General features: G+C 43.7%; 1 protein-coding gene across 1 annotated transcript in view; it reads left to right on the plus strand.

Annotated features, from left to right (window-relative positions):
• The window catches only part of SPIRE1 (spire type actin nucleation factor 1), a gene marked incomplete at both ends in the record, with an annotated part of 128,158 nt that extends 125,605 nt beyond the window's left edge, over positions 1–2,553 (plus strand). Inside the window, 4 exons of the mRNA XM_082479001.1 lie at positions 399–469; positions 1,177–1,204; positions 1,289–1,425; positions 2,301–2,553. Of these exons, the coding sequence (XP_082335127.1) occupies positions 399–469; positions 1,177–1,204; positions 1,289–1,425; positions 2,301–2,553 (489 nt within the window). The remainder of the gene's footprint in view (positions 1–398; positions 470–1,176; positions 1,205–1,288; positions 1,426–2,300) is intronic.
• Between the last annotated feature and the right edge of the window lie 9,403 nt (positions 2,554–11,956).

Below are 11,956 nucleotides of genomic sequence, written 5' to 3' on the forward strand. Positions count from 1 at the left end.
GGTTAGGAACAATTTCCAGCCTGAACATATTCATGGCTGAATTTATGCTCGTTTGTTCTAGTGTTCTTCAGGAGTAACAGTTACCCTTCCTTACTGCTGTTACTCTCACTTTCCTGTTACTTTTTTCATGTAGTAATGATATAAACATCAGCCAAGGAGGTGAAAAATAAGTTAATAATTAACTGGCAAGTACTTAATTAGGTAAAAAATTAAAGGAGTATTTCTAAATCTACGAAGATATAATTCTGGACCATTGTTTTCAATATCATCTTAGAAGTACACACCCCAGAACAGGATGTAGTACTGCAACTGTGGTCTCACTGATGGCAACTGATAGATGAAGTAATTATTGTGCAGGACTTTGCCCAACGTTGTGGACTTCTCTGTTCTTCTTTTAGCTCTGCTTTTGCTGTCGAACAAGAAGGTTTTCTTTCTTTACCTGGTCTTACACTTGTCAGTTCTGCAAGAGGTAAATATTTAATATCTGTTAATAAATTAGTATCATTTCAGAGGGAAAAATACTGATTCATAGGATAGAAACCCCCAGTTTCTGCTGCATGCTTTTGATATTTTTTATTTCTGTAACAATTGATGTTAAAAAAAATATGCAAAACCAGTTCCTTCGTAAGTGACAGAATTGCTTCCTTGGACTTGAAACTCTTGGCTAAAAGTGAGAGAAACACTCATTTGTTCTTTTGTGCTCATGGGACAATGAGATGGAATTTATTCAGACTCCCCAATCAACAGTTACATAATCTCTGTTGTTGGGGAAAACATTTCAAGGCCATTTATCTTTTGGAGGATTGGTGAGGGGAAAAGGGAAAAGGAATAATTTGCAGGAAAAATGAAAAATTTTAAGTTGAACAGTGAGACAATAAGCCTGGAGATGTATGGAATCACTGACTTACTGTGTCACTTACAAAGAAGGTTTTCTTTAGAGGAAAAACATCATCTTTTTTTTTTTTTTAATTTAGCTGTATTTCTTGTTTAGCATTTCTCCTTGCTTTTGGCTTTGTGTTCTGATTGAAGTTATTATGCTGAAGAAGCTTTAAAAATAAAAATGTTTAAGGGGAGGATGGAGGAGGATTCTAACTCCTGAAAACATTTATCCCTTATTCTTGATTTAAATGTGATTTTTCCCAGTGAAATGATTCATGCTCTTGCTTTCTTACACAGGCCTGTATGCTCACAGTGTTGCAAAAAAGTAAGTAAACTTATGGTAAGATCCTTTCTAAAAAGCTGTAATCTTTGTAATGATACTGCATGTTCCTCCTGCGATTCTCAACAGATGCGGTTGCCGTCAAAGCCATATTCTACTCTCCCCATCTTCTCACTGGGACCTTCAACCTTGCAAAGAGGAGAAAGCTTTATGAGGCCAGAGAAACCCTCTACCAGTCACCACCGATCACTGCGGAGCATGTCCAGGTGAGAAACAACCCTGGCTCATGTGTGTCTATTGGAAATACCTCCTAAGTGTTTCATATTGAGTTATCAATCATTAAGTAGATGTTGTCTACCTGTTTTGTAGTTGCCAATGTTTCTAATGCTTGTAGTAACTTTTCTGAAGCTTGAAAATCCATGTCTCTTCCATTTAGTCCTTTGATATACAGAAATAGCAATACTAGCAGTGTGTCTTATTATTTTTCACCTGTAAAGTGAAAAAGGCTTGAGTCTGGGACAACTGTATTTCTGTAGCACCTCTGCAAAAAATATCCTTAGCATGTCTTTTTCCGGTGTGAATAGACTCTCTGGAGATAAATCTTGCAGGCTAGAATCACTCACTGAATGGGAATTCATTGTCTTGCACAGTTTTATCTTTTTTTTTTTCCTAATTTTTCTAATTCTAATTTTCACTATTTTTTTTTTTTTTTCACTTTGACATTGTCAAGTTATCTACTGGTTTTATATCTTATACGCAGATGGTTGTCAAAGCTAATCCAAGAAATTAAATGTAAAAGAAATGCTCCTTTTTGAGGTGATCTACAGTATAAACCTTCTGCATAAATCACTAGTGCTATGATGCTGTGTCAAATTAGCCAAACACATAATCTCTTTATAGTTAGTAGTAAGATTGTTTTTGTCAAGGTAAACATTACACATACCCTCAAGTTACCGACCCTGCCAGCTTACTGGCATAAGCTTTTCTCTCCAGCGTTTGGTCTCATGGTGTCGTTTTTGGGACAGGAGAAAGGAAGATTTAAATCCGGACCGTTCTGATGGGCTGTTTCCTGAAGGTGTCCCCTGGGGCCTGCTGCCATGCTGCTGAATAACGTGACAAGTCCTGCTCTTTTGCCTTTCAGGTTGACCTCGAGGTCCAAATCTGTGGATAAGTCACATGAAGAGTTTCCCAAAGAATTAATGGAGGACTGGAGCACGATGGAGGTGTGCGTGGACTGTAAGAAGTTTATTTCAGAAATCATCAATTCAAGCCGGCGCAGCCTGTCTCTGGCCAACAAACGAGCCAGGTTAAAAAGGAAAACGCAGTCCTTCTACATGTCGTCGCCGGGAACCTCTGAATACTGCCCCTCTGAAAGGACTATCAATGAGATCTGAGCCTTGTGCCTTTTCCTTTGCTTTTGTCTTCATGAGATCATCATCCATGGGCAAGGTCACCGAAACTGGATTATCATTCCGTTGCTTCAGTTTCACTTGACTGGCTTGAATTTGCATTAGATCACAGGATTTCCTACTCCAACGGTTCCCAGAGATGCAGGACACTATGTTTAGATCTGTGCAGAATGATACGCAACGGGTCGGATGCTCGCACTGGAAGAAAATCAATAGTTTGAAATTGTTGCCTCTTTTGTATGTGTGCGTTGAAACTAGAAAGCCTTTTCTTGCTTTCAGTCTTTTTTTAACCATGTTTTGAGTCATTTTTCAGGAGGTGAGCTGAAAACGTGTTTAATGGAGAACCAAATCTAACAAAGCGTCAGTGTTAGCACAGTAGCAAACAGTAAGTCATATTGGCATTACCACCCTAGTAATGCTCACATCCTAGTTGAAACAGCAAAGGGTCGTATCGCACACCAGACAGCGAGTGTGAGCGCCTGTGGTCAAAACCATCTTTCTTTGAACTGCTTTGGTTGCTCTGAGATCAGAGTTCAGCACGGGACTCCACAATGTCTGTGTCCTGGGGCAAAATACGCCACGAAGCTCTTCGCCCGTGTGGTTGGCCGTTCCCCTGAGCTGCTGTACTTTTTAAGCCTTAGTGTACTTCTAAGTGTCTCCTGAGCAGGTTTTTAGTAGTTTACTTTCTATCTTGAATGTATGATGATGACTACTAGTAGCAGTGAAGTTTAGTAGTAGACAGAGTTGTACAGTTTATGGGGAGGATGGGAAATAAGGGAGGCTTCTCATTTTAACTGAATACCTGTAAAGTTGTTCTTGTGGTTACGCAGAGAAAACAGTGGGTAAGGTGTACATTTGTATTATAACGGAGCACACAAATACTGCTATAGTTATGTCTGACAGCATATCCACTGGTAACCCCATTTTTTCTGGGGTTTATAACTTGGCTGTAGAAATTCGTGTTCTGCTGAAATTTGGGACAGCACTGTCTCAGATTGAGAGCAATCTCTTTTTTTCTTTCACCTTTTTTCATTCTTTTTCCCTTTTTAATTAATGTACGAAAGAGCGCTAGACTAGTTGTTTAGAAGTTCCAAGAATGTTACAACGTTAACTGACGTCTCATGCTTTTTTGCACTTTTTTTTAATGTTCAAAATACTTTTTTTAAATTCAGGCATAGCCAGAGTTTAGTCAGTAGTTTGGGGCCAGATCATTTTGGTATTTAAAAACAAGCTAACATAGCCAAGTTATTAATACTTGAAAATCAACTACTGTAACTTTTTCATAAAATTTTTAATACCCTGAGGCATATTTAATATCTATATAGCAGTGTATTATAGAATGACATAGCAGAAGAGTTTCAGATCTATTTATTAACATTTCTATACTTCGGATTAATGAGAGATACCTCAGAACGGCTCCAAAGTAGCTGGGACTGGATTTTCGTAACATGATTTTAAAGACGTATTAATCAAAACAGATTCTCCTGTCCCTATTTCCCGCATTGAAAAGCCCAAGAGAAGGCAGCCTGCCCCGCCAGCCCCGGTATGGCACGGTGCGGAGGCCACCAGGTACCGGGGCTGGTTGGCTCCTGCTGCGGGCTGCCTCCTGCTGCCCAGGGGAACGCCGCTTCCCCTTCAAACTGTACTTGCGTGTTACATTGCAGCCTTCGGAGCAGCCGCTCAGATCATATCTTTTAAGTTGATTTGAAAAGCACACACAAAAGTCTCCTTAAACCTTCCCAGGGACTCATCCATCTTTATTTTTCTTTAAACGCCCCCTTGGAGAATGAGAATTTTTGCATATGCAGGGCTTATTGAAAGAATGTTCTTAATTTTTTTCTGAACCAATGCAAACAGGAAAAGCAGGGCTCAAGGCTAACTCTCCCTGTTGGCTGTCCCATGTAAGGTCGGCTGTCATGGCCCTCTCCTCGGGGTACTTCTGGGAACACGTGCATCTTAAAGCACCTGGAGGACTGACGTGAGATAAGGCTGTAGGATGGCAGGAGGTGAGCAGCGCAAGCAGACTGGTTTGAAAGGTCTGCTCTCGCTGGAAGGGTTGCCTGATCTCAGTCACATCAGCACTTTTTCTTCTTTCTGTGCCAAAACCGGGACGTGTGTCTGCTGCACAGTGCATCAGGAAAACTAGACCGAAAGAAATACGTGAAATTTCACTTTCAGTCTCCCCTGTTGTTGTTCTTGGCATTTTCTCCTGGAAATGCCCCCGCCACATGCTACAATTGCTCAAGCCTCTGCTCGCAGCCCTCTTCCCTGGCATCCTCAAGCTGCTGAGGTGTGGGGTATCCAGCACATCTATTTTCCCCTTTGAGAGGGATATAGGACATTGCAGAGCAGGCGGGATCAAGGACTCAGTCAGTCCTGAGTGTGCAAAGGGAAATGAGTCCCCCAGGGCACGCCTGTTCCCCCCTCTGCCTCATCAGTGTCTGGGGCAGCGGCAGAGCCTCGGGGTCCAGCTTTGCCCTCCCGGGGTAGCCGGCAGCCCTTGGCTCAGGCCAGGCTCTGCTGCACTAGCCCGGGTGCAAATGCCAAACAGCAACGGGGTGGTTGTGCAAACTGCTCCATGTGGCTCACGCAGAGCTCCTGTGGGGCAGGGCATGGATAACCTCCCTTTTTCCCTAGAAAAAAATCCCAAACCCTGCGGGCTGCTGACACACGTTGTGGCAAGCGCCAGCAAATGTGGTGCGGAGGGCTGCCTTCCCCCTTCCCTCCTCTGCCACATTTGCTCCGTGTTATCCTGGCATTCATTCCGCAAAAGAGAAAGCGGCGGGTCAGTTTGTCACGCAAAGCCTGGAGGAGCTCTGTCTGTTGCCTGGATCTCTGCGGAGTGGGCTATTTTTAGCTTTCTGTCTCGCTGCTTGCGCTAGCATCCCAAATCCACCGCAGCCGTTTGCCTGCGTACCCCGCAGTGCTGCCCAGCATGTCCTACTTACGGTCTGAGCTTCACATTAACGTCAGAGGATGAAATCAGAAGCTTGTAAATATGTGTAATATATTTATTAATATTTAGGAAGTCTCCATCAATCATGCAATGGGAATTGATTTTCCCGTGATGTTTTAAAAAGGAAATGAGTCTTATTTATATGTGTGTTGGCTATTATCTTTATTACAGTTAGCGCTTTCAGCCCCCTAATACAGTTTGTACCCCATAGGCATTTTAGAGTGAATTACTGCTGAAAAGACTGCGGGACTGGCACAGTGAGCTCCCTCCCGTGAATCTTTAAAATTTGATTTTTATTTTTTTTAGCTTTATTAATATGCCCAAGGTCTGTTTAAATATATCATAGGAGACCCAAGGAGTTGCAGATGCCACTGGCAGCATCGGTCTTGTTTTGTACGCGAACCTGATTGTGGAGAGTTCAAACCCAGCTCTTCCTCAGGGTGGCGGTGGAGGAAGCGAGCAGGGCTTTGCTGCAGCTCCCACTTGTCTAAAACCTGAATTAAGCTTCAAATGTTCACGGTGACAATATTGCTTTGGGGGGTTGTTGTTTTTTTCCCCCCCTTCTCCATTACTTCCTTTATAGAGGGAGGGGTGTTACTTGGCGAAAATAAAATGCCTTTCCATTATAGCCTTTGTCTGTGTTAATTATTCATGTGGAAGTCAATTTAAAGGTTCTATCTCTCTCCTTTTCTTCTTCATGCTTTTACAGTTTTGCAAAATCGGTCAGACGTTTCTTTTGGTAAAGAATTGTTAACGGAAATGATTGAATAACAGCTGAACACTGGCTGGGTTGCATGATGGGACGGAAACAAGTCGAAGTACTCTTAGAATAGCAATAAAACCGCTTGTGTAACCCTGGTGATGTGATTAGCAGGTAGTCGTCATTCCCTATCAACTCCCTCTCTTACCAACGAGTTGCTGCTTCCAACGCTGCCGGTCCATAGCTGAGGCACACTTGTCCTGCACATCGTACAGGCTTTGGGAAATCTCCATCCCTTAGCTTTGGGAGAGAAATGCTGGCAGTCATTTGGAGTGGTTTTTGGTTGATAGTTTTTAAACCAGAAGCAGCGAGAACATTTTTAGCACAACTATTATGTTGTTCTCTCTTCTCTTTCATGCTCCGCTTTTTCCCCAGGCAACTTCAGCATCAGCTTCCACAATGAGTCACTGGCTGCATGCTCTATAGGTTAAAACTAATTTAGAAGCTCCAACTTTAGACTCCTGATGGCTCCCTTCATGCTTTACCTCACCCAGCAGCTCCGTACATCTTTTAGGATGTCTTTCTTACGAGCTCAGTCTCATCTATGAAAGACACTGACAGCACACGGGCATGAGGAAAAGGTGCTGTGACTGTACACTCTGGTGCTACAGCATATGGGTTATGTTCATGTTATCATAAAATTTTATAGTATTTCCATGTTGATAACTTGGAGCTGCTCTGGTTTATTTCTTCTTTTGTATGTATGTATCCTAAGGCCAAACGGAGAATGTTTATGAATATTGATTCCAGCTATAAACATTTGTTGTTTCTGCCTGATTTTTATGACTGTGTTTCGGATTTTTTGGGTACCTGAAATTACTGTTCACCAAAACTTCCTGGTAGGAGACCAACCGGAGAGGGGCATTAGCTCAGTCTGACATGATACACAAAGACACAGAACCTGTTTCCTGATATATGAGTGTAACTCCATGAGCGTTGTCTTCACACTCAGTGGGAGTGCAGCGCCACAGTCCCCTCCTGCTGGCAGAGCTGGTGCCAGCTACCACTTGGGAGGGATGGGCGCTGAGCGACACCCGCAGGCTCCAGCAGCCCAGAGCAGAGCGAGCCCAATGCCCTTCCTGCCTTCTCAGCTTGACATCGAAAAATCCTGGAGCTGCTTTTGTTGCTCAGTTTACCTGGCACAATCTATCAGCCTTCCCCTGCCCCGGCGTCTCTGCCTGCAAAATCAGCAACTACAAAGTGGTTACAATTGCTTAAAGAATTTTGAGAGGCGAGTGCTCAGTGTCAGAGCTAACAGGATCTGGCACTGCAAGTTTCCATCAGCTTTTAGTACTTGAAAGCGATGAACACTGCTTTCGGGTGCACTGAATTCCACAGAGGTGAAACTTTACAACACTTTGACAAGAAAAGATTTGTGAATGAATTTTTACCATGGCAGTCCGCACGCAGCAAGTGTCATAGTGCATAATCAGGAGATGGAGCTAAATAGTTACCAAATAGACACAGCAAATTTTATGTTTGCTTGTTTGTTTGCACTAAACTGCAAGTCAGTAACTTTTCAGTTTCTCCTCTGGAGGGGCTGTTTTGCAGTGTCAGAGACTCAGGTAGCCCGGGCTCTGTGTCCTGAAATAACGGCAGAAGCCGCTGCAGCCTGCAAATGTAATTGAGACGGTTTTTGTAGAAGAGTTCTAGAGGAAGCCTTTTGGAACAGACCTTTCTATAGCTAAAAAAAAAAAAAATTTTTTTAAGGAGATATAGTCTTTCAAGGTGCCAGCTACTTAATGTAGTCACAGCTGGAAAAGACCTGTTTGATTATTAAACAGTTTGATTAAAAAAAAACCCCTGCAAGTGCAAAAAGGTGAGCATCCAGTGTGAAAAAATACATTTTTGGTGCCTCCCATGCACTTGTAGCACTTACATTAAGCTATGGGTCCTCCCTGCATTTCCTTAACCAGGGTCAAGTAGCACTTAGCAGTGGGAGGCAGCAACGGCTGGGCTTTTGCAGGACAGGCTGTAGGCCAAACATTGCAGGGCGGGATTGTTACATTGGCTTTCAGGGGGTGCTAAATCTAGAATTAAAAGGACACAGGCATGAGTCAATGCAACTTCTGCAGGAGGTTGGGTTCCAAATTTTGGTGGAAATAAGCACCAGTTAAGTGTATCTATAAAGAGAGGCTGCATTGTCATGGCCCAGTGACCAGGACAGGTAGAGGCCAAGGCCCGACTTTGGCTGAGACATTTAAGATGGGCTCAGTTCTACTGAAGAGGCTGGTTCACATTACCTGTGAACTAGAAAGCAAAACAAAGATACAATAAGGAGTGTGTTTGAGCTGTATTTCTGTTAAAGCTGGTTGCCTCTCCCCAACCCCTTCCTTTAAGAAAGGAGCAAAGAAAATCCCAAACAGGAGGTGCATTTTTTGGACATGAACAGGCACAAAGCACAAACCCTTCCCCTTTGAATTTCTCCTGCTTCTGTGCTGTCACTGCGCATGTACCTCATGCAGCTTCAGGTACACCCAGGGCATCAGCTCTAACAGAGAAAGGAAACAGAATTGTCTTCTGCTTGTTTTCATGTTATGTGTTCCCAACATGCAATTTCTTGTTTATGCGTTACTAATAAAAAGTTCTTTAAAATGGCAGTGCATTGCTCTCACTTTCTTGAGCTAACTGTAAAGGCAGCAAGCATCACTTCTTACGCAGCACAGCTGCTAAGGACACATTCCATGTTGTTTGGTCAGGCAGAGCCCTGAACCTTAGCTGCTGCAGATTTTAGCTAGGTTAGAAACAAAATTATACAAGAGTAAAACAGGGAAGTCTTGTACCAGCAGGACCCCAAAATAGGAGCCCTTACTGACGATTTTACTTGAAGGTGTCTTCCAATAAAATGAGAACCATATCTCAATTACCTCAGCTGTGGAAGAATTAAGAGGACTGGAGTTGTGCTTCACAAAAAATGCTTTTTCGTCGAACAAATCCATAGCGAAAGCATGACCTGCCTCCTGGAGCTGCAATAAAGGCTAGCACATAACCTGCATGATTTTGACCGGTGGCAAGTAGAGTTGGTGGGGTAAGAAGATAGTGTATTGGATAAATACCAGTCCAGGCTAATAATTTTATATGAGTCTTTCCTTTTTTACTGCAAAATGAAGCAGTGTCAGACCCACATGGAGTTACCAGGTCAGGCAAAGAGGACCCCTGCAGGGCTTTTGCCCAGCAGGATGTGGGGCTTACAGCGAGCTCCAGGGAGTGGAACTGGGTCCCGCTGTTTACCCAGCACAGACCAACGCCAATTTTTCTGCAGCCTTCTCTGAAAACCAACAGCCCATTTTATATTACAGCAGTTACACCCAGAACTGTTTTTTTTTTAAACTGAGGATGTCATTTATTTAAGATAGCACCATAGTGTACATAGACACTTTACAGAGTCCTCCTGCCCTTCACAGCTTACAATCTAGGAAGATGCAAGAATAGGAAGTTACCCACTGCTCCACCTGAAGATTTTAAACGAAAAGTGTCACATCAAGGAATGTCACTGGTCATCTTAGTGCTACTTTATTACATCGTCACATACATCAATTCCTGATACATGCCAAATGCTGCAGTTTAGTGCCTTTACTTGCATGAAGCAAATCTTTCAAGAATATTGCAACTAATACTACGATTGCCCCTTTTCCCAACAAATACGACCCTTCCCCCATCGTGCCTGCTGACCTGATGGGGGGAAAGAAGTAAGAAGTATGGGGGAACACGGAAGACTCACACTGGTGCAAGGGCAAGTCAGAAAAAAAAAAAAAACAACAAAAAACCAACTGACTACACACCAGACCATTTGATTGCACTGTTTTAAGTTAATGCCTTTTGTTGCTAACATGAACCCATTTGTGCTAGCATGAAAAATAGCCATCAGTCAGAAACCAGAGTCCACCTCAAGTCTGGTATCTTCAACATCTTAAAATCCTTCAGGGCTAAGAGCTAACATGCCCAAGTTTACCATGCTCTTGGAAGCACCACTGCCATCTTCCCTCACTGTTTCCCCCGCGGTCAGGAACCAGCTAACCCCAGCTTCATCCTTCCGCAGCAGGCACATACAGCTGCAGTCACGGGGCAGGGTGAGCAGGCACACTGCTGACCAACCTGGAGACCTGACACACTGGCACTAAACCCCGCAAGCCACCAAGCACTTGCCCTCACATGTGTCTTTCTCTCTTTCAGACACCTCAGTTAATGCACACAACATAACACTGACTTCAGAAATAGTTTTTAGCCATTTCCAGTAAATAAAGATGGGAGGGTTTCCCTAAGGAAGGACCAAGATAAGCAATTCCAAAGGTAGGGGGTTTTGCCCCAAGGGTCAACTCAGACTGTAGCAGTGACAGAACTTGGGTGGGAAATGGAGTGCTTCAAAAACAGCATTATGCACAGCAGGGCTGAACATACAGCTACAGATCCCACCAGATCCCATGAAGAAGAGTCACATGCTCTAGGGAGGAGGGTGGGAGCCCTATATGACAAACTGTATGAGCAGAAAGCAGAAGAGTGAAAGTGTCCATGAAAGCTTACAGGCAATTAAGAATCACTTAATCGGCTAAACACTGGAGCCCACCTGGTCCCAGTGTGACTGCTGCCTGCAAGGTTCTTTGTACACACTGGCAAAATGACCAACCACAGGAAGATGAAAAAGCCCAGAGATGCAGGAGTGCCACCTACCCCAAAGACAAGATGACTGCCTTGCCAGACAAGCACTGTCTGTCAGCGGAGAGAGGCAGCTGGGTGACGGAACTGGCCTCTGGAAGAAATGAGTCTTTTTCCTACCCAAAGCTTCCCCACTCCCATCTAGCCTAGAGAAAAGCAGAAGAGGACTGAGCAGAAGCTCAGTGCTCAGCAAGGTGCTGCTTCTTGGTGAGTGGAGCAGCAGACAGACTGGAAAACCAAACACCTAGCCATATCGTCCCCAAGGAGCATGAAATGTAGAGCGGGAGCAGCCCCAAAACAGTGGGGAATGGAACAGAAAGGAGATGCTGCAACACAAGCAGGTAAGGATTTGTTTCTGGAAGAAGGAAACAAAGTGCAAAGAAAGTAATCCAGAAAACTGATGCACAATTGGTACTGACCCTAAGGTGTGGCAGAGGACTCCGGCTCTAGACAGAATATAGGAGCCTGTGGTGACTTTTCTGGGACACCCGCTAGTGCTGGAAGATGCTATACACAAGTCAGTCAGGTTTAAGACAACACTAAGCAATTATTTCAAACCTGATGCAAGAAGCAGCTTTAGACAATTCTTCTTCCAAACCAAAGCAATACACGAACCTCTCCAAAGACTTTTCTGCCCACCCCCAACAGCTATCATTGTCTCCAACAGGCATGTATGGAAATGCTGTAGTACAGGTTTCCAGATTCACGCACACACACACACTCACACTTACTCATCTTTTCCTTTTGTTTGTAGAGCTCTGCCATGGCTGCACTCCCCTTCCTAGCAGAATGCCACCAGGAGCTACAACATCTTCTGCATTCTTTATCCAGGAAGTGGCATCACTCCACAGAGAAGCACAACTGACCTGCACCAAAGCTATCCAGCATATCGTCCAGAAAGGAGCCGCCACCAGACTTTAAGCTCTAAGTTTCTGTTCCAAAATAAGAAAGGCTTTAGGTCCATATAAAAAGAGCAATGTAAATATTAGCTACTTATTTAATTGCTTTCAACTAATATA

This window comes from Vanellus vanellus, assembly GCF_965231255.1.
Source record: "Vanellus vanellus genome assembly, chromosome: 2".
Classification (NCBI taxonomy): Eukaryota; Metazoa; Chordata; class Aves; order Charadriiformes; family Charadriidae; genus Vanellus; species Vanellus vanellus.